General features: G+C 32.9%; 1 protein-coding gene and 1 long non-coding RNA gene across 17 annotated transcripts; one reads left to right on the forward strand and one right to left on the reverse strand.

Moving 5' to 3' along the window:
• Positions 1 to 460: 460 nt before the first annotated feature.
• lqf (epsin homolog lqf) lies at positions 461 to 23,614 on the forward strand. 16 transcript variants are annotated; one of them, XM_036366876.2, is made up of 11 exons: positions 462 to 700; positions 12,140 to 12,322; positions 14,715 to 14,803; positions 14,896 to 15,551; positions 15,611 to 15,776; positions 15,840 to 16,334; positions 16,397 to 16,499; positions 16,563 to 16,810; positions 16,932 to 17,030; positions 17,590 to 18,522; positions 20,879 to 23,614. In XM_036366876.2, coding segments are annotated over exons 2-11 (2,856 nt in total). In that variant the 5' UTR covers positions 462 to 700; positions 12,140 to 12,321; the 3' UTR covers positions 20,945 to 23,614. The 16 variants fall into 16 exon arrangements, with proteins under 16 accessions (XP_014088664.2, XP_014088661.2, XP_036222769.2 ...); XM_036366907.2 differs by having other exon boundaries at positions 462 to 649; XM_070111619.1 differs by lacking the exon at positions 462 to 700 and adding an exon at positions 810 to 1,155.
• On the reverse strand, positions 1,458 to 4,549 carry LOC138857805 (uncharacterized). Its single transcript, XR_011397000.1, has 2 exons — positions 2,201 to 4,549; positions 1,458 to 2,129 (listed from the first exon to the last, which is right to left on the reverse strand). It is a non-coding gene; the product is annotated as an uncharacterized lncRNA (long non-coding RNA).
• Positions 23,615 to 23,997: the final 383 nt, after the last annotated feature.

Genomic DNA, 23,997 nt, shown 5'->3' on the forward strand with positions numbered 1-23,997 from the left:
ATTAAACCTTGTTACAAGTAATTTATTTTTGTAATTTCGTTTTGTTTATTTAATATTCATATTGTTATTTTCATATTATATTTAGTTTTCATAGAAATAATAATCCCTAATAGATATATTTTATCATTACCATTATAAATAATTTTTACAAGCGGGTTAAGGCATACCTAGCTATCATGCCATAGATGTCCCTGTCAGAGAAAATCATAATCGTGCTGCCAGCAGCTACAAAAGTTACTGTTACTCAAATATCATTAATCATGAGTTTAAATTTAAAAAAAACGCCACGACTTATTATAACAAATATATTTACTAACTCATGTTGGATTTGTATATTGCGACAAATAAGTTTTCAGTTCAAAAATTGCTATATTTGAACCTTTAAATGGAGATACAGCGCAATTTCTTTTGCTGGCTATTGGCATCCTTAGATGCAGCACTGCTGCTTACTTAGTGTTTTTGTATTCGTAGAATTGGAAAGTCTGTGCGACCAAAATTTGCTCCTGATTTTTGTTATATATTTTTATTAGAAACTTGTAAAAATTCTTTGGTTAAAAAATATTAAGCTATTCACGAAGAAAAAATATTTTAAATAAACTTAAACGTACCCGCATATAGATAAAAAAAATTTGGTTTCGGAGCTGAAAAAGTAAGCACAAGAAAAACAATAACCTTTGCAACATACGAATCATCAGCAAAGGTGAATGACAAAATAGATAGTTTTCCGAGTTTTTCTCTTAGTTTTGTTTTAATCATATTTTGAGTGATGAAAATTGTGGGAATAATTATTATTAGGAATTATTAACGACTTAACTGTAGTTTATACTATTTTAGAAGTGTAATTTAAAAAATCGCTATTTTCAAAAGCGAAATAGTACCAAACGAGCAGAAAATCTGCGAAGTATCGTAAATAGAAGAAAACCAAAAAACGTCATCAGTTGTCATCGTTTTACGTTTTGCGTTATTCTTCCACTCCCATTCTTAAATTCCTACTGGTCATAGAATGCAGACGACCTAATCATTCATCCAGTATTCGTTCGTCAGAAAATTTGGACGGTAATACTAGCAATATTGCGTGAAAATTTAAAGCGCTCGTATATAATATAAATTAATTATAAGTTGTAAAAAATCGAATAGTGTAAATATAACGGAGACGTAAGTGCAACGAAACTAAAATTGTAGAAAGGTGAACATATTACGAGTGGAAAAGAAAGAAAGTAGTAAAGAGCAGCTATAGAAGAAGGGGCAAACCCAAAACTGCAACCGAACACATATATGTAGACATTGGTCGCTATTGACAGCAATAGTTACAATAGCAAATTCTACACAAATTGCACAGAAAATCATCGTCGTGGTATCACCTGTCCTAGTTGTACTCCAACCGACAAAAGTTCCTCCTGAGTTTGCTATACTCCCCCATATGTGGTTTTACGTGTCATCAGCAATATATGCCTAGTAAGAAATATAAAAAAAATATATAATAAAGCGCAGTGCCAAAGTTATCATTCGAGCAAGTAGCTAGTACACCAAACAGGCAGTGTCTCGTGACATTGCTCAGCTGAGGCTTAGCGCGACTGGGGCCAAACGGAGAAACTTCTACAACAAGTTAGTGTTCGCAAAAAGGAAAACAGCAGTCAGACTGCAAGCAAGCAAATACCTAATTACGCATTCTACCTATAAGGCTCAGGTGAGCCAAATAATTCTTTTTATGATGATTTTTATTTTTTTGTTTTAAACTTATCAACATACTCACGAGCAATATTTGATTGCATATTTCAAATAAAAATATCGGCAAATGTATTTGCTTCTTTATGCACACCTCGATATGCAATCAATTGCTGTGTGGGATGTACATATTAATTTCGGACTCCAGCAAGTTTTACTTTATAAATGTTTGTTTAGTTTTGTTCGTAGTTTATTGTTTTAATTTTGGTGTGCATTGTTTATTCCTCTGTGTTGCCATTTCCGACATATAGTGTAACTTATTGTTAGATCACTTAGCAGAATTCAATTTAATTTTCTTTGTTCTTCGACGAATAGTTTTTCTTATCATAATATTATTTTCGTCGCAATGGAGTTAATTAACCATGCAAGATGCATTATGAATAAAGCACGGCTTAGCGAAAAAACTGGAGAAAAATCTAATTAGTATTCAAATAATGTCGCCGTCAGCTACTAACTTCAACTTGTTTGACCTTACCTGAGCAACTATGCTGCTGCTTCAACAACCTTAATTGTAACCTAAAACGCTTTGGGTACTCAGCCACGCCATATGCTGGTACACTACCTCTTCCATGCACTACATTTACGCTCATATTGCCGTCAGCCGGAAGCGTTACTAATCTGCTTTGCCGCTTTGATTTTGTTCTTCGCTATTATACACTTTCTGCAAAACCACATAGTTAAATATTTTGCTTATGTGGAGTGTACGTTTGACGTTGTTAGGAAATTGTTTTAAACTAATTTTAATTCTTTAAATATTTGTGTGATCCAAAGATGTTTTTATTTTTGTAAAAACGAGCGAATTTTTAGTAAATGATAACTGTAAATCAGCCCACATTTTGTTATAATCCACTTTAATTTATACTGCCTCGCATTTATTTACTTGTGAAAAAGCTAAGCTTATGTGACAAAATATCAATATCTCAAAATATTAAGTGATGTATATATATTTTTTTTAGTTTTGCGTACTTTTATTTTTAAGCAAGTCATTGCGCACGCAACTATATGCTTAGATGAAAGTAATGTTATGCTTTATCATCAACAGTGAGTTTTCTTACAGCTAATAACTGCAGTTGTTTTTGTTATGCTGATTACACCATCAATTGTTGCTATGTTGCACTGATGCAAAACATAACACAAAAGTGAACTAACAAAAAGCCGCAATGTGCATTCAATGTAGCGCATTCAATTTAGTAAATTTTATTGTTGTTTACTCTCGAGAAGATTTAGTTCAATACGGTTTTACCTTTTATTTGGAGCACATCAAATATTTCGTACAGTATATATTATACTGAATTAAAACTATTTTTACTTTCCCAAACTAAAATAATTTAACTTTCTTTTTTTTTTATTTTTTTTTTTATAAGGAATATTGAATGACTAGTGTGTTTCAATGAATTAAATGGCAAACATGTGGCTTACTTATACATATGCACATGTGGATATATAGTGTATGTTGATATTTATGTATGTGCAAATCTACATGTACAAATTGAGCTGTGTCATATGTTTGCTATCGATCATTATTTTCGTACTTGCACTTACGCACCTTCAAGTTTTTATCGTCAAAAGAGTATTGTTATACTCTGAACAGGACACTCTCGTTTTAGCCATATCCGTGTGCCCGTCCGTTCGACTGTTTGTATATACCCGAACTTGTCCCTCAGATTTTGAGATATCGATCTAAAATTTTGCACACGTCCTTTTCTCTTTAAGAATCTGATTATTTGTTGAAACCGATATCGGAGCATTATATTATATAGCTGCCAAACAAACTGAACTATTAAAATCATGACCTTTTATGAAAAACTTTTGTATTTGATTTTGGATGTCTAAAGCAACTGTATAATCATAGAAGAATGTTCAGATCGGACCACTTTAGCATATATGTATGTACATGTATGGCAGCTACAAATTAAGTTCTTGTATGTTGTATGGAATTTTTTATATTTATGAAGTTATTATGGTTTCGGTGCAACCTAAGTTAACGTGTTTTTAAATTTTTGCTTATCAGTTGGTTAGGTATTTAACCAGTCATTTCGCACTTGTTGAAATTCGAGAGCGTGTGATATTTGTCGTTAAAATTTTAAAGGGAAACACACGGAGGGTGGTGCCTTTGTTCGAAAGAAATGTAATGATATAATATTTTATATAAAAATAATGACATTTTTTATGTTGTGATATTAATATAATATATGTTACGTTAAAAAATATGTATGAACTTATAATTTATTGTTATTCTTGTGGCATAAAAATAGTTTTGGAGAATGCTGCTGAATAATCTTCATTTAAATCCATATTAAATTTCAGTTTCATTCTAACAATTTGTATAATCTCTTTGCAGACTTTTCAGGCCAAAACTTTCCTCTAGCCAACGTCAATTGCATCTTAAATAAGAACATTTCTAATTTTGCCCAGTACTTTGTCTGTTTAGAATATTTGATTTTTATCACTGAAATGCCCGATAACAACTACTTCATTGAGACAAAGAACTTATTTTGAGAAGTGCAATCACGACAACAAAAACATACTTCAAAAAAATATATTTATATATTTTTATGACTTTGTTTAGTTAAGCTTTGTTTTGTCAGCACCACTGCCAAAACTCCAGACACTTAACGCCCACTGTACTAACAAGCAGTTGAGAACAAGCAAGTGCAAGCTTTCGAGATCAATGTACAATGAGTAGAGGTTTTTGCGGATTTCTTTGCATTTAAATGCTACTGTGTGTGTTAAGAAGATAGCCGATGTGTGTGTTTATTTTATATGTATGTATATACACTGATTTAATTTGCCAAAAAATGCATTGAACTTATCACATTGAAGCTTTAAGCGCCAAAAGCCATTTACATAAATAAACTGTGTGCGCTCTGCTCTCAGCCTCGAGGGAGGTGGCGGAAAGCTGAAGTGAAATTGTCTGAAAGTCAAGTTCATGCACCCGTTAAATATTAACTACTTTCATCATGGCCATTGTATGCTTTCGCGCTACCACTACCAATTAAGAGCAGTTAAATATCTACAAACACTTGCAAAACATTTAAACTCATACGTATGTATATATATACAAATATATAAATATACATAGGTATACATTTGATATATACATGGAGGTATGTATTTCATTCTGCGTCATCTCTTGATATCACATTTTAATTTTCTCTTTGTGCTTTTTTTTTAAAAACCTTTTTTCTGAGAGAGGTACCCGTTAACCTCTTTTAACCGCCGACATACATATATATTGAATATCTGTATGTACATATGTAATTTTTAAATGTGTGCTCTTGGCGGAGCAGTTGTGCCTGTTTATGCTTTCCGTTATTTTTGTCAATTTATGCAAATGAAACGATGCTAACGATTTTTAATTAGTAAAAGCAAGAGTCGGTCAGTTTGCTGCACTCGTTCACACAATATAAGTTCATTCATAATTGCTAGCGCTTTGAATCAGCGGTGAAATATGTAAACTATGTATGTATGTATGTCGGCCATATCTGTGATAACGTCCGTCAAAATTATGAATAGTTTGTTTTTTCATTTTATTTTGCGTTCGGATTTGTTATGCTTTTTTATTTTTTAATTTTTAACACGCTTTTTATACTCGCAACATGTTGCTACAGAGTATAATAGTTTTGTTCACCTAACGGTTGTTTGTATCACCTAAAACTAATCGAGTTAGATATAGGGTTATATATATATAAATGATCAGGATGAAGAGACGAGTTGAAATCCGGGTGACTGTCCGTCCGTCTGTGCAAGCTGCAACTGCTTAGCAACCAACTTCGGTACATAACATTCTGCTCATATTTCTATGTTATAGTGCGAAAATGGGCGAAACCGGATTACAACCACGCCTATTTCCCATATAACAGCATTTTAAATTCCATCTGATTCTTTCACTTTCCACTATGCAAATCAAGCAACAATGATTATATCGGCGTAAAACTTTGCGTGAATAATGCGTTTAAAGTATGCCACCTTGTGACCAAAAATTGTCTAAATCGAACCAAAACTGTTCACACCCATAGGTACTGAATATCGGTCAATGTGTAAGATATATAATTAAAATTTATATAATAAAATAAATAATTGAAACTCTCGATAATAGTATGTTTTTGTGTCAAAAATGGGTTGAATCAGATCAATATTTCCTTTAATATAAAATTGTAGTAATTTCCCGGGCTTTGATCCTTGCATGTTGCGAGAGTATAAAATGTATAGTTACATCCGAACATAGATTATTTTATTATTTGTAGTACTGATATAACAATTAAGTGGCTTTGTTATGCCTTATATATTTTTTGTATTCTTCCAACCTCATATTGCGGTTGTAAATTTTTGCTACGCGGTAACCATAACCAAACTCAAATTTATCATCAGAATGTCCAAAAGTGTGCTGAGTAAATAGTTGTTTAACACACCTATGTGTTCTTTCGTAGAGCGTAGTTGCAGTTTTAAGAAAAAATTTAGTTTCTAATTTCAAGTTGTGTGCCTCGTAGAGCTCTCGGTCTCAATGCCTTCAAGTAGATTTTCTATAGAATTTCACCAATTTATTATGCACGCCATCATTTCGATCGGTATTTGCAGTTTTTTTTTTTATTTTTAATGAAGGCGAATTGCGCTATCACAAAAATTACCGTAATTTACACCTTTGTGTGATAAAGAGCATTTTTGACAACTTGCCATTTCATATGAATACTTACATATCTATATTTCTTTGTGTGCTTATATGGGTAAGTATATTAGCACGAAAGTCTTTTCGTCTATAATCAGCATACTTTAAATATGTGTATATACTTGTATATATGTATGTATGTATGTATGTATGTATGTATGTTGAACAAACAAACATCAGACGTTAAGGTAAAAAATCACACACACTTATACTCAAAAAAACTGGCAAATACTTGACAGCCTTCATTGCAGTTGATAAGATTACGTTAAAAATATTTATAAAACAGAAAATGGCATTAAAGCAGCAATGGCTGAAGGTAAGAGTGAGTAGTGTTCGAAAATCGTTGTATTGTAAATATACTAGTATATATTCACTAGTCATTGATGATTTCAATAGTTCTAGTGCGTAATCATAAGTGAGTGACGAGTAAATAGCCTTAATAAAATGCAATATTAAATAAAACAAAATGATTATTCAAAAAACATTGGGCAGTATCCAATATCAATTAGCCAATTATCAGTAGTTATAGTAGTCAGCAGTTAGTCAGTCAATTTAAATCAAATGTTGGCGTAAATATTTAAATCCACTTACAAATCAGAAAAAACGAATTTTTTCATGAATTTTTTTCGAAAAGGCTATTTATTTAATAAATAAATACAAAACTCTGTACGTGTACAGAATGTAATGTACTTTAATAATCACCGATTCATTTTGAAAATTTTTACATTCCCTTGAACCCGTAGTCGATCTCCAGGAGGATCTTCGTAGAAAGGTGTCTAGTGGAAAATTATTATCAAAAATCTTATTTTTTCGATCATTACATGACAAATATACTTATCTCAGAAAGTCGTGTGGAAACTTCAAGACGACAAGCTGTTTCGCAGAAATTTTCTTCACCGATTCTGAAAACAGTTTTGCGAGAAACACGCGTTTAAAGTTTTGAGGAGCCGAATACATTAAGTAAAAAACTCGTACAAATACCCTTATAAAAATATATCTGAAACAAACTATTTGCCGGACCAACCGGATCAATCGAATCAAATCTTCGAAGAATATTTTAAAATATCAGTACATACAATATGGATATATGCAAAAAAAGATAGATTTTTGGAAATTCACAAGTGGATATAACACTTTAATTGAATATTCGCTGCAACCGAACATAGTCAAAAGCGAGATTTGAAGTTAAAAACTCACATACTTGTAAAATAGTCTATGATTAAAAGTAAATTGTTCATAACGATAGTCAGTATTTCAACGCCCTTAGAAGGAAATCTTCTACTGCCGACTATTATGGAATAGTTAATAATTTTGGTTCATAATTCCAAAGTCATTAGTCTTACATAAGTAATCTCTGTTTGAAGTAAATGTTCAATACTTTTCGTCAATGGTCATTGTAGACTATAATAAAACGACCTAATCAAAGTCAGTAAACAAGTCAACAATGGAAAAATTATTAGTCTCAACAGTCAATAATCAATCAATAAATTCAGAGGACTATTTTTAGTAATTGTTAGCAAATCCAGTGTGTAATGCAAGCTTATTTGCCTTAACAAGTTTTTTGCATGTGAGTAATATTCTACACATACAAACACTTTTAATTAATTGTTTTTTTTTCGTATATTAAACCGATACTCTTTCCATGAACTCACTTCCGGTGCACAGCTGCATCGTATTTCCTGTGAGTAGTTCGATACTCGACTTGAAATGAATATATTACAGTTTTCTGCATTTCATTGATTTAGCATAACTCTGCAAATTAGTTGGTGTGGAGAAGTTGCATGTCGCCTCGCCTCAGCTTATGCCTGCTTGCCACCAAAGTAAATATCAACACCACGTGTTTGCTGTTGTTTACATGCCAATTAATTTATTTTTAGTTTCAGTTGAAGTTAGCAACGAAGGAATAAAAATAAAAGGGGAAAAAGAGACTGAGGCGAACTTGATAAAATCAAAAATTTATATATGTAGATATACATATGTATATGACCGGTAACATTCCCTGTAGTAAAAGTTGTTAGCCGAATATCGTCGTTCTATACAAGCAATTTGTAATTTTTGCATGGCGATATCACTTGAGATGTCAATTGTCAGAATTACATCAATTTTACACTAGTTCAGTATAGACCAAAACCGATATGGTAGACCAAAACAACTAAAATAGTTGGATTTTGAAATTGTTAAAAATAAATGAGCATAAAATTAAAGTAAGAAATCATATATCGGTTAATAATCGGTACGAGTACAAATATGAGTTTGTCGGACTACTTTCTTTTCAGTGTCGAATTTAATGTTGTGAACAAGTATTTTGCTCGAAGAAACTCGGAAGAGTCAGTCAATATTTTTTTCTTACTACTTCTATTTTACACCGTAGGGTAGTTACAGTTGTTGGTATGAATGTATGTATATATGATTCATATTTGCGGCCGCACATGGTCATACACTATATTGTAAATAAATCGATAAATAGCTTACCATGGTCACAGGTCTAACGTAGACGTAACTGATTAAATTGAATAATTAACTTGTACTTTGTTTGCGACCAACTTTTTTTAGTGTCTAGGGAATCTATTAGCTATTAGATAGCTTCATTTAATTTTTTAAGATCGCTAGTATACTGCACATTTTTTTGTTTTATAATTTTGTCAAGAATTCCCTGCAATTAGGTTTATTAGTCCGAATGCTTTCCAAATTGTGTTTAAAACAAGCGGTTATATCTATTATACAATTCCGACAGAAAAACGAGGTTTTTCGCGATTTTTTTGTAGAGGCACATTATTTAATAAATAAATAAAAATATTGAACAGTTTCGGCATTTAATGTATTTTAATAATAGTCGGTGATTCATTTTGGATCGCTTGATCCCGTAGCCGATCTCCAGGAATACCTCCGAGAAAAGATGTCTGGCGGCGAGGGATATTTTTCTGCATAAAATTATTTCAAATCCTAAAGAGCAAAAGTTTTATTATTACAATAGATAAATACAGGTAATGATCGAGGGATCAATTAAAACTTTAATTTTTGATAAAATGGCAGCTTTAAAAAAAATCGTTTTTCGTTACACTTGATAGTGACTATAAAAACCGCAATTATCATCAAAAATCTTATTCCCTCGATCAATACCTGAAATTTTAATCTTAACTCCTAAGAAACTCGTTTGAAGTTCTGAGATCCGATTACACTAAGTCACAAAATTCTTACAAATACGCTCATATCTCCGAAACTATTTGTCGTGTCAACTTCAAAAGTGGATATTACCCCTATTAATAGTTTTTCGCTTCCCAGTAAACTTATCCCACCTTACTTCATTTATATCCTCCAAACATATTGCATGGAGTATAATACTTGGTATTTATTGTTAAACCCAATTTAGTTTAACCTCAACTGTTATGTATAGCCGACAGGGCGTATGAGTAACTAATTTGGTGTGAAAATTTTCAAGGCATTCAATATGCGAAGCTTTCAAGTAATAGTTTTAATGAAATTGTTAATGATTAAAGATTTGTGTGGTAACTAGTTTAATCGTTATTATTTTTATTGGTTATTTTTTGCGGTTTAGCAATCACCAGATAATTCCGCTCTCAAGCCACTCAGTAGTGGTTAATGAAAAAAAAAATGATAACCAGCCCTTTTTAGCTAATTCTCCTATATTAATTACAGCAATCTTTTCCTGATGCTTATATGTACATAAGTATGCGTATACTTAAGTATACAAACCTAAAAAATCAGAAATATATATGCCCATTAAAGTACTTTTAAATCTACTGCCAGCTTCGCGGTCAGCTGTAGCGATTTCCCCTATTTATTTTAGTTCTTTCACATTGCTAGGGTTTCACCTAAACACTTTTGCTTCAACGTAGTGCTTTTTTCGCAATTTTGCAAATTGAATTATTCACTTTTTCGCTTTGTTTTTGGTTTGTTTGCCAATATGCTTACAGACTTACATGCATACATTTGTACATGTATGTATGTATTCGTATTTGGTGTGGTTATTTTGAATTGGTAAATGCTTTGGCTTTGTATGCGTGCTGTGTTTGGACTCTGGAGAATGGTCAGTGTGCGCTGACGTATGTACATATGTACGTATGTATGTATTTTTGTCGATAGTCGTTTTGTTGTCTGCGGCGTTTTCCATAATATTATTGTGTTTTCGTGTGTTTGATGTCTTTTGTGGTGGTGATTATGGCAATTCATAAAAGTATGCGTGTGTGTGCTTTCGCCTGCTTATTCTCATACTTTTCATATGCAGATAATTGTATTTAGAACTCAGACCGCTGCTATGTGCTTCAGTCATTACAGCTATTCTTTGTTGTTGTAGCTATTTTTTTTTTTATAATAATCGCCGTTAGGTTTGGCTGCGCATATGTGTATTTTGCCATTCTTGCTCTCATAGGCATAATTTTTCATACTCTTTCGGACGTCGGTAGGGCCAATGTGGTTTGCAAAGGTGTTGCATGACCTCAGTTTTCGCGTGAACTTGACGAGAAGGTATTGTACAATTTTTTGTGCGTTCCACTTGCTCAGTGCTTATGGTTTGTGCATTTTTCGGTAGTTTTTTGTTAAAGTTTGAAAATATAAAAACTTTGCGTTTGGTTCTGCAACACAAAGGTAATTAACTAAAACATGTGTTTATTGGTTTTTAGTGTTGTTGGAGCTGCCTTAAAAGTGTTCTTTATTTGTTCAGGGTGACCATTACATATATTTTTGCTGCAAATAAAACAGCTGTGTGTTGCTACAATGATCACTAATATTCAAGTTGTAAAACAAAGTTCGAAATTTTGTTGAATGAAGTACAAATGTGGTCTGCGCATGTTTCTTAAAAAGCGTCAATGGATTTTTAGACAACTATAAAAATCAAAACAAGATGTGTATTAATGACTATAAACAAATATGACAAATGTTTGCAGAGTAGGAAAAAAATTTAAATCATATTACAATTATGTATTAAAAGACTGCCAAAAATAAAAACACTAAAGTCATAACTTTGCAAACTACAATAAATATAATAAAAAAACAAGAAAAAGCGTTAACTTCGGCAGCAGTTTCAGATCGATATGGCGCTGATCATTTATATGTACATATAATAAAGGCAGATGTAGTTAATGATACCAATCTGTACATCCTTTTCCTTACTACATATACATCCTTTTTACTCTGTGAGGTGGATGAAAGCTGAGTTATGTATTGAGATTCAATGCCTAAATGTAGGCAACATTTTTTATTTAAGTAATTAAAAAATGTTTACATTCGACTGGAATCAATTTAGTAAAATTTATCAAAAAGTTGGATGTAATAAATGTTAGAATTTGTATGGTTGATTGCTGTATCCAAAAAATTAAGATTAGAAGGTTTTTTAAAAATATTATTAAAAAATAAAGCAGTTGTTAAATTCAATTTTTTTTAGTAGATCATATCTCATTAAGGAAAAATAATTTATTATAACTTAAAATAAGCACGTTTTTAATACTGCTGGTTTCACGCTGAGTTATAATTTTATTGTTTAGAAAAAAAATAAATTATCAATTTTTGGAGAAAAAACATCTATATTTTTGATCTCTAACAACTCTTTAGCTCTTTCTGTAGCTATCTGCAATTTTGCTTTCAATTCCGGCGTATTTCTATGTGTTCGCTTCGTATGTCCGTCCTAGTGCAATGTACTTTAATTTTTTATATAATATTGTAATTACACACAAAAAAATTTACATTATTTTTATTTGATTGTGTTATTATCTTGTATCTTGTATCTCATAGCTTGCTTTGGAGCACTATCTAAAAACAAAATCTACAACTCGACAAAAGCAAAAAAGTAAAAAATAAAGTAATAAAAAAAATAATAAAAATTTGCATTTTACGCAAAAACGCAAATCCATAAAAGTTTAAGAAAAAGTACATAAAGAAAGCAAAAAAAACTAAGCGTAGCAAAAACAATCAAAAGTAAGTCCTACAACAACTACTACCTACTACATACAATACAATTTTACAATTATTAGTCAATACTCGCTTTATTTTGCATATCTACATATACATATATATATATGTTAGTTTGTTTGTATCATTAGAAATTATGAAGTATTCTTCTAGTTTTATCATTAAATAAACGCATCAATGCAATGAAATGCAATTTACTAAATATCTATTCTTATTTACATACATAGTTTTCTTGTGCATCATATCGCCCCACACATACTCGTACTATATGTATTTGCATATGTATTTGAATTGTTCTCACATATATTTTATTACATAAGCATTACTGCTCATAAATACCCACAGCTTCGCCGAAATTCAAACTCTGCTTTCGGCACTCCATTCCCGTTTTTTGTTGTGTGTTCATCGAACTTTCATTTCTGCATATTTCTGTTGCCATTCATTTTATCTTCACATTTTAATTTATGAAATTTCGAAAAGAAATTTCGATGATCGGTTTAAATGTGAAGATATCGTTAGAGGATGATCTTTGTCGTTGACTCCTCAAGTCATTAACAAAACCAATTTTTGTTGAATTTCTTTATATTACATATTTCCCATTTTTATCGATCATCTACAGCAGTCTGTATGACTTTTTTATCCTGTGGTAGTCTCCATAATGGTACTTTTATAGTCATTGGCGACACATTTTTAAAGTACTGTGCTGTCTTCCGTTTTTCTCTGGTACTCCTGAAAAATTGTAAGACCTTGATATATGGTATTGGTATTTACTTACCATACTTACGAAATCCTGACTGGTCCGTTGAAATTTTTTTATTCGACCTTGAAAACTAAGAACATAGTTTCGGTATCACCACAACTACTTTAAATTAGTTTAGGTTATAATGCCATAGTTCTATTCTGTTTGGTTGAAATGTAAAAAATTTAATAACATAAGGCAAAAAATCTTTGTAATCGTAACACTTTTATTCATCGCACTTGCGGTATAAATAAGGGTAATACGTACATATTGCTACGACAATTGAACAAAAGTGTGAATAAAATGCAATATAAACATCGTTAAATTTTAACTGATTATGCTAAACACTCCTAATTTACTCCTAAATAATTCCGAATATATTCCGAGATTATATATTCCGTTTTCTCACTTAATGGTGACTATTCCGAATGTATTCCGAAATTAAAACAATTATACTTTATGATTAAATACTTTTGCTCTCATACATATGTATATAGTTTATCCCACTCAAATGCTTTTAGATCGTTTTAATTGAACATTGATTTCCATAAACATGCTTATTATATATGTATATGTGCCTATGTTCTAATGCATTTTCTGTATTAAAAAATATTCACATATATATATGAATATTTACTACAATATATGTTCCACCGTAGTAACATCAAAAACCAGTATTTGTCCATGTCATTCAAAATCGCTCATACTCTTGTCCATTGTTTTTAATAATTGAGTGCACTGGCATACAAAAAAATCCCACATTCTTATTTAAATTACTATCACAATAAAAAGTGTGCCTTTGGCACTTTAAATTTTGTGGCTGTCTTTAGAATGTTTTCGTTATCATTTCAGTTTTTGTTTATACTAATTTATTTCGGATCCATTAAGTGTACGGCACGTGTGAGACGGTTATGTTTTAGTTTGTGCAACCGCAAACAAAAATTAAGCTAAAGTAAATCAAAATAATTTTTAATATCGAAATTTTAATAAAATATTATTTTTGTTACTAAAATTTATTGTTCCCCACATACTTATACATCTGCGGCCATTCATTTTTAACCAAAAACGCAAGCATTTGTTTTTTAAATTTTTTATTATCATTTCATCCTCTAACTCCAAAGTGCTCTTCTATTTAAACTCGATAACACTGGTTGACAAAGAAAATCGCCAATGCAACGACTGCCATCGAATTCAAGTTTTTATTAACAAATGCATATTATATTCATACACGTAACAAAGAGAATAGCATGGATGCAATGTTTAAAAATAAAAAAAAAATTTCGAATGTAGTATTGAAAACTGTTCTTTATTGTAGCCAAAAATATTTGAGAGCAGAATTATGCTTTATTGCATACATTTAGGCGCTTATGCATTGTTATTTTACTAAAAGCGCTTAGCATGTTGCATGTATATAGGCACATAACAGTTGTTCTCTATTTTAAGCTTCACTGTTAACTGAAAGTTACTTACCAGCAACTTTGCATCCCTGCTTGTTCTTGATAACCGTTATGATATCTAAAAAATGTTATATTCTTCGTAGAGGAAACCCTATCCATTTGCATGTTCTACAAGCTAAGAATTCAAATGAATTGTTTTAATTTATGCTTAATAATACTTTTTTGCTGACATGAAATAATCGACTATTTATCTCATCCAAAGTGCGAAAACAAAAGGAAGACATGCAAGTAAATGTCGCTGGTTTACGTCGGAACATCAAAAATCTCGCGCACAACTACTCAGATGCGCAGGTAAGCTAACTCCTAACCTCAGGCGCTCGTTTATAGTTATAAATTTCTTCTAATATAAATTTTCGCGCTCGCACGTTCATCCTTTTTTACAGGTGAAAGTACGCGAGGCGACTTCCAATGACTCGTGGGGGCCATCGGCCACGATTATGGCTGAAATCGCCGATCTCACCTACAATGTGGTTGCCTTCTCGGAGATAATGCAAATGATTTGGAAGCGCCTGAATGATCATGGCAAGAATTGGCGTCATGTCTACAAGGCGCTCATACTGTTGGATTATTTAATCAAAACTGGCACCGAAAAGGTGGCTCAACAGTGCAAAGAGAATATTTTCGCCATACAAACACTGCGTGAATTCGTGTACTTTGAAGAGGGTAAAGACCAGGGCACGCATGTGCGCGAAAAAGCTAAGCAGCTGGTGAATTTATTGAAAGACGATGAGCGTTTGAAGAATGAGCGCGTGAAAGCTTTGAAGGCGAAAGAACGTTTCGCTCAACATCCCAGTGGTTTTGGTAGTGATGGTTATATTGATGGACCGACACATCGTGATATGCCGCCCGGCTGGCAGGAGGAACCGAAGCCGGTGTCCGAGCTTGAGTTGGTGCGTCCACAAACGGCGGGAGAAGAGGAGCTTCAGCTGCAGTTGGCTATGGCGATGTCGCGCGAAGAAGCGGAACAAGAAGAGGCTAAGCGACGCAGCGATGATGTGCGTTTACAGCTTGCGCTGAGCCAGAGCGAACAAGATTTCAAGTATGTACATTTGTTGTCTGTCGCCATTCCAAAATTCTTTCATTTGTCTACTATTTCAGAGATCAAACGGTTCCAGCTGCGGCGCCTAAAAAGGAAGAGCAACAATCACATCTGTTAGATTTGCTGGACATTTCTCTGGGCGCCACAAGTATTTCAAGTCCGCCATTGGGCGCTACAGGCGGCAGTGGCGATCCATGGGGCACACCGGCACGAGCTGCCAGTCAGGTATTTCCAACAACAATTTGCAATAGTTTACATATATTACTGTCTTATACACATTCTTTTCAGCTATCTGATCCTTGGTCGGGCACATCATCGCCACAAATCGATCCTTGGCAACCGGCCGCAGCTATGCGTACCGCCATCGCTCCAGCGCCGTTGGGCGCCGTCGGTGGTATAGGCAGTAATGGTGATGATGCCTGGGGTCTAACACGCACACAATCGCCGTCCGTCGCTTCTGGCTCATCGACTGAGGGTTGGCTGCATAGCAATGGTGGCGGCGCTGGCATTGCCGGTGCAGCAGGTAGCGCAGCGATCTTGAACGGCAATTCCATTGGCGGCGGTGCTATTGTTGGCCTAGATCCCTGGCTGTCGAAAGCGGGCGCTCTCGGTGGCGCAGGTGCAGCCGAGAAAGTTGAACCGACGGATCCTTGGTTGACGGAAAGTGTGAAACCAGTTGCTATGGCACCACTAGCGGCTGCGCCTAATGTCGACCCGTGGGCGCCCAAAGCCGGTGCGACAAGTGATGACCCCTGGAAGAGTAATCAAACGAATGCGGTTAAGGTATGACGACATAAAATTGTTTTCCTTCTTAAATCATAAACAACAATAACAATATTTTCCAGAAGCCTTCGCCCGATTTGGATGAGTTCGATATAATAACCAATCGTAATAAGACTGGCGATTTATTAACTAATAGCTTGACAAGCGCTTCGAACAACAATAACGGTAATTTTTTTTTTTGGAATTTTAATTTTAATTTGCTAAAAATATTTTGTATCTTTAACACAGCATCACTGCTCGATGAAATGGATCCTCTGTCTGCAACGAATTCATCGCTCAATGCATCATCAACGAATACGAACAAACAACTGAAAACACCGCAATCGTTCTTAGGTGAAAATTCGTCATTAGTTAACTTGGATAATCTAATAAAGCCCGTGCAAACGCAGTCACAAGCTGGCAATGCTGCCTACAATCCATTTAGCGATACTGTTATACCACCAAAAACAAATCTATTCCAACAACAACAGCCTGCGGTGAGTCATTTATGTAATATTCGCTTGTAATGTATTTGCATGGTGGAAAAGTTAGGTTATGAACACTCAGAAGCTATTAAAAGCTATAAAAAAAAATAACCTATACGTTTGTTTTCCACAGGTACCGTCCATTAATCAGCTAAAACAGCAACAGCCTTTTGCTATGACTATGAATCAGGATCCTTGGGCGCCGGTTGCTAACGCCACTAATGCGTCTCAGGTACGTTCAGCCATACAATTATAGCTTAATGCCATAATTTCAAAGAAAAAGCGAAAATTAATTTAAAATTTCTAGTAAACGATCTTTTCAAGCAAAGAAAAAATGTTTGAAAATTTTAATAGGAGTAATTTAAGCCAATATCTTTGGTGCATGGTCTGCTAGGGTCTGTAATGCATTATGCGGTTTTATGAAATGATTGCGAAATGTATAGGGGAATCGTCTTAAGATTTCAAAATTCTTAACTAAATACTATCGCCCACAAATATTTATTGCTTATTGTGATTATTTCGCTCAATTACATTTTTTATAGTGAATGTGCTCTTAATATATAAAATTTTTTCGTTTACTTACTATAATCTGCTATAATTTAACTTATATTTTCATTTGACTTTATTAATTCAATTAAATTCTACAATTATCAATTCTTTTTCTTCTTAAAAATTTTATTTATCTTCTCAATTCGCCAAAATAAAAATAATAAAAAATGATTGCTTACGCATGAAAAAAAACAACCAAAACAACAACGAAAAATTGTTCTTTTCTCCTTTTGACAACTAAGCCCTCCAGAAACTTTTTCACTGATTACGATAGCGACGACTTTACAAGTTTAAATAGCAGCAGCGAGCAATGTCACAATGACATACTTAATAACAGTAATAATAGTAATAACAAACAAGCCAACAACAACTACAATAACAATAACAAACCAGCTATGCAATACTCCAAAAGTGATTATGACGTCTTCAACTCCTCGTTTGTCAGCTCAAGCGACTTCTTTATTTATCCCAACAACAACAATCGCAATAACAACATTAATAAAAGTCAACAAGATGGACCATACCAATTCCAAACACAAGTGCAAATTCATAGTCAAAGTGTAGATAATATACGTAATATGCAAATTGCCAGCGACAGTGACACCGAACTGCACGATAAAACGCTACGCAGCTTCGAAGCCAACGGCAACAACAATACGCTGCGCTTGCAGCCGACACTCGCACCCACCACCAGCCAATTTGCGCCTTTTGCTGACTTCAGCAACACAATTAAGCCAGATTTTCCAAGTGTCAGTAGTAATTTTATTAATAACAACAACAACAACAATCCTTTATCGCACTACGCATCCGGCCAGCCATCAGTCGGCAGTGCAAATGCCAAATATGCAACAGCGTCGTTGACGTCAAGCTACAGCAATGCCTTGACAGCCGCACTAGCCGATACGCCGGGCATTAAAATAGCGCCGGTATCGATGCTGCCCACGTCAGCTACAACAATGCAAACAACATTTGTTAATACCGATGATTTTGGCAACAGCTTTGATAACAATAGCGAAGCTGGTGGTGTTGGCGGTGGCTCTCTGTTCAATTATGGCTTCTTCGATGCGAATTCTTCAATGAACCACAACAACAACTTTGTGCATAATCTCGATAATAATGCAATATTTTCGACGTCAACCTTATCGTCATCGTCGTTGGGCAACTGTAAGCTGGAAGTGAGTGTCCATTTAACATGCTCTGATTGTTCGAAAAAGAAATGAAAATAGTACCGTATTAATGCAAAGTTGCTGTACTTGTTCGTTGTACGTTGGCTATAAAGCGTGCAATACATATTTGTTGAGTTTATTGCTACACTCTGCCGTTGCTATGCTATTTGCGTTGAATTTGTTGCTGTGTCGACCATTTATTTTTACATTTGAAATTTGAGTTTGTTAATTTGAAATTAGTTACGTATTTTATTTGTTATATTGCCCCGATTTTATTCGTTGCTCGTTACTTGTTTTGTTAGTTTTGCTAGTTTTTTCTCGTTTTGTGCTGTTTTTAATTTTATTTGAAATTATGTCTTAGCCACGAACCAAGAGTATTGCTTATTTTTGCGTACATGTAAGCAGCGAGGAATTTTTAAGTGCGAGATCTCTCTATTCGGGGTAGCACAATTAGGTAGGTTTAAAGTGTCTAAAGATTGCTTTTAGTAGCTGACTTGTTTTAAAGTAAGCAATAATATTGCGCGAAAGTCCAAGGTTTGTGGTCAATGAATTATAAAAACAATTTTCTCTTCAATAATATCAAAAAAAAAAAAAAAAGCATTTAACGTCTGTTGCACCGAAGCTATAATACTAATATATTTATTTAATATAAAACAGTTTTCTATACAAAAATATTTTAATCGGTTAGTTTGTATGGTAACTAAATGCTATAGTTGTTTGTTCTGAAAAATTTGTTGTGAAATTGTAGCGTTGCCTTGAGGTATAATCCATGCTGAATTTCGTGAAAATATCTTGTCAAAGAAAAAACTTTTTATACAAGAGCTTGATTTTCATCGATGAGTTTGTGTGACAGCTATATGCTATATCGACGGTTCCGAAAAATGTGCAGCTTTTAGGAAGGAAAGACGTATGCAAAATTTCAGATCGATATCTCAAAAAGATATCTAAGCTCAGTCACGCTGATCATTATATACATTATAGGGTCTCCGATGTTTCCTTCTGAGTGTTACAAACATCGTGCCAAACTTAATATACCCTGTTCGGAAAATAAATAAATAATAAAATGCGCAGGAATTATGCAACGTTGGGCACAATCATTTAAAAGAACTTTTTTAATAAAAGAAAGTAAACGGCTAACCATGTAAAAAAAGAAAAAATACAAGTTTTTCAAGAAATGTAGAAATTATATCCGAAAACGTTTAATATTGCAGAATAGGATTATGGGTTACCAAATAATTACCTGAAGTCGAAAATAATCTTAGAAAAATGTTAAATTCTTAAAAATTACTTATTATTACTCAGACAATATTATAATATAATATATATATTTTTTATTTTTTTTTTATTTTTTTAAAATTTTTTAAAATTTTTTTTTGGATTTCTTTTATAGATTTTTTGGTTTGTATTTTGTTTTTATTATTCATTAGTTTCTTTTTTTGCTTTATTTAAACACAAATCAAAATTTTAAATATTTTGTATTTGAAATCCTCTAATCCAATCGAGTTTCAAATAATTAAATTTCCTGGGACACTTTAAAAAACTATAAATTTTCTGAAATAATAATACCATACTACTAGGTACAAAATTTTGCTAATTAAAATAAATAAAGTAACTTTTTCTGATTTATTTTTTTTACTATACCTTGATAATAATATTTTACAACAAATCTACTGTCTTTCTTGCTACTCCTCTCCTTACTCCTACCTTATGCGCTCCTTTAACCAACGTTTTTTCCTTTGACACATTTTTTTCCACATACACACATACATACATAGTAACATAGTACATATGTACAAGTATTACTTCCACATAATCTCTCAAAATTTTGTATCTTATAGCCAACAATGGAGGCTTGGACGCTTAAATAAAAACAATGGGTAAACTTAATAAACGCTTTAAACCAATCTTAATCGCATGCTACACGCACGCACAAATGCATAAAAAATACAATACATACATACATAAAAAAGAAAAATTAATTCGAAATGTTATGTGCTTATAGAACATTTCGATGTGTTTTTTATGAATAGCTGCGTTATTTTATTGTCTAACAAGTAGAAAGTTGTCGTTAGCTGCATGGAATCACTTACTTGTAAATAACTTAAATAATTGTAGCGAACAAACTAACATTTGAGAAAATCTGAGCTAAAAAAGAAATATGCATGAGAATTGCGGTGCCCTACTAAACCAACAACGTACTTAGTGTGTATATATATTATATATTTTTAGAGTTATTATGTATAAAATTAAATATTTCGTATTACAAAATTTAAAAAAAATATATTATTTTTATAAATTTTCTGTTTCTTATATAGTAACATTTCATGGTATTAGGAGATTAAACGATTTCCTATCTGCATTTCAGAACAACAATAATATGCCTTGGATGAACCCGGAAGCAGCATCGTCGTCAAATCCATTCTTATCGTAAAGTAGTTTTTTAAATGCGGAAATTTATATAGGGAGGGATATAAAACAGCGTGCGCGAGTAAGAGGAATAAAGAGTTCTTTTTTTTTATATAGATATACGCATAAAAGAAAGAAAAACTAACCCAAAAAAAATCAACAATAATGATAGTAAGGAGTATAAATTTAATATAAGTATTATAATTGTAATAAATGTTTGAAAATCGGTTAGGACGGTTGTAATTGAGCGTGTTAAACAAAGAAAGAGCGCGCAACAAACTGTTGTGGCGCATGCGCGCGTGTGTTTGTAGCGCCAAGAAATTCAATTTGTTAACACTTCAAAGGCAATGTAAAGAAATATCTATGCGCATTTGCCCCACACACATACAAACACAGCCACATTGCGCTCTACAAACGTTGCATGAGTAGCAGATCAATTGAAAACAAAGAAATTAACTAAAATCACACACTCACACACAGACACCTAGAATTATATAAACGTAAGAAATTAAGCTGTTACGGTATGCGAAACGATTGTGTAAACAAACACCAATGCTACAATGTTTTATTTCAAGTCTAATAGAAATTATAATTGTTTAAATATTTTATTCGTTGTAAATTTTCCATTATTTTCTCTTGTAATTTTTAACAAAGCTATATGTATACAAAAATATTTTTATATATACACAACACATACATACATATTTAAGAAAAACTACTATTAACAATGCTAGGTTGCAATTTGCTAAGCGGTAGAGAAATTATGTTTGTTGTAATACTGTTTTATGCGTTCAACCAATAATGACAGCTAAATATGTGTGCCCCTTATATACCTATATATTATATTTACAAAATACTAAACCAAAAGAAAGCGTTAACAGGCAGGCTAAATTAAGAAAGCGAATCAAAATTATTAAAATGTGCAAGAAATAGCCTACAAAATGCTTATTACTATTTACGAGCATATTATACAATAATTTAATGACTTATGTTTAGCTGGTAGCAGGTATCAACGATTATGTGACAGAGTATGTGCTACTAACTGTTTTATTTCATTTGTAATCACAACTCATACAAGCTATACAATCTAAGCGCTATAATTTTGTTTCATTTCATAAAATTTATAAAAAAAAATATTTTACAATTTAATATGCGTATTGTGTAGAAAACAACAACAATTGAGCAAATTTATTTTTAAAATTATTTTTAACTGCTCTTCTATGATGATTTATGTAATTGTAAATATTTACTTTTGCAAATATTTTTTATTTATTGGCTGAGCATTGCAGTGTTGTTGTTGTAAGTGCGCGTATAAAATTTAGTTCACATTTGTTGTAATATATGATTGCCATATCGTAATTATACAATCGAGAGCGTTTGTGCTTATTTAAGTAAACGTTCAATAGGATGTTGTTGTTATTATAACCAAAATCGGTTTCCAAGTAAGTTTAGTGTCTATGTGACCGGCACGGAACCGTTTTTAAATCCAAACCCTGTCAACTATCTATACCAAACTGAAGCTTTGGTTTTTGTTGTTGTAGCGACAGAAAACATTCTCCAAATAATTTTGTGGAATGCCATCGAGGTGGGCGGATACAGATCTGGGTCGATTTCGGTTTCGTAAGATTGACGTGGGAACGTGCCTTAGTTCATCAAATGGGTTCTGTAATATCTATTATTTTCCCACAATATGTTTGTTGTTTTTGTAGCAACAGAAAAAATCCCTGTTGAAATTCGGACGAATGCTGTCAATTGCCTGGATAAAAAGCCGGATCCGTTCCGGTTACGTAAACCTGACTGTCGTTGGATGGGATATATGTTGCGCATGTTTCAATTGGCCAAAGTGTGGAAGATTACGAACAAACAACTGTTATACCCCTGTAAATATGCTACGATCTAACATTGACCCAATCACTGATGAGATCCATAATATTTCTGTAGTTGAATAGTATCCGAAGCAACAGTTTCGCTTTCCTTTATATCTTTCTGACCTTCGTACTGGATTATATTGGGTGTTGTACATGTTATCGATTTTGTAGTGTTCCGCTAAACTCGGTTAACAAGTGACAAAAATGGGTCCCAATCGTCTTATATCTAGTAACTAACCATTTCAGGTCTGCAATCGGAATTTTACTAATCTAAACAAAGAGTGATAGGAATCTCGAAGAAATTTCAGCTCTTAATTGGCAATATTGTATATCCCAGCGTCTTACGGTACAGAAAATAAACTTATTATTCAAAATATGCATTCCGGGGTTGCCATATCTTTCGATAATTTAATAGTTTGTTTCACAAATTCAATTATAATTCTAAAGGCACGCGTGCTGCCACAGTATCGATCAGAAAAAAAGTTAGAAACAGCGCTCAACCAGTTTTGAGTATTTGGAGTGCAATTATATATATTAAATTCAGTTGCTCGACCAAACCGAGTTCGCTTACTTCCACTACAATGCTCACCATTAAAAAAATCATAAAATATAACACTGCTGTTCCATAAGTATTTGCTCCACACATACGACATTAAATTGAAATTTGAAAATAGGTCGGTGAAAATGGTAAACTATACAACACTCAAGCTTAGCAGCAATATAAAAACAACAAAAACGATAAGAAAATCAACTAAACTAATATAATTTCTTATTTATTTAGAACATAAAAATATATACAAAACCAAAAAAATTTTATAAAAATCAAATTGATGCATTTTTACTGACAAAACAACAACAACAAGAACAAAAGCTGCAATATGAAAGGAGAAAAAACAAACTGCATTGAAAAAGCAGCTTGATATGAAGAAGAAGCATAAATGCAGAGAAAAATGCAGTCCATATAACAGTAACCACGAAAATTTGCAGCGATTGAATTTAGGCAACGAATATCATGCATATGTATTAAGGTGGCATAAGTAAGTATAATATGCCCGCCGGCAGGAAAATTTGCTATTTATTTGACCGCAACAGCAGCAACATATGCATACATACATCTATAATATTGTAGCATGCGCGTGTGTGTGTGAGCACTGATTTTAGGTGGCGTCGACGTGCAATTCACTTTTTTTGCAACACCTCCTGCCCAAGC

Source organism: Bactrocera oleae, chromosome 6 (assembly GCF_042242935.1).
Source record: "Bactrocera oleae isolate idBacOlea1 chromosome 6, idBacOlea1, whole genome shotgun sequence".
Taxonomy (NCBI): domain Eukaryota; kingdom Metazoa; phylum Arthropoda; class Insecta; order Diptera; family Tephritidae; genus Bactrocera; species Bactrocera oleae.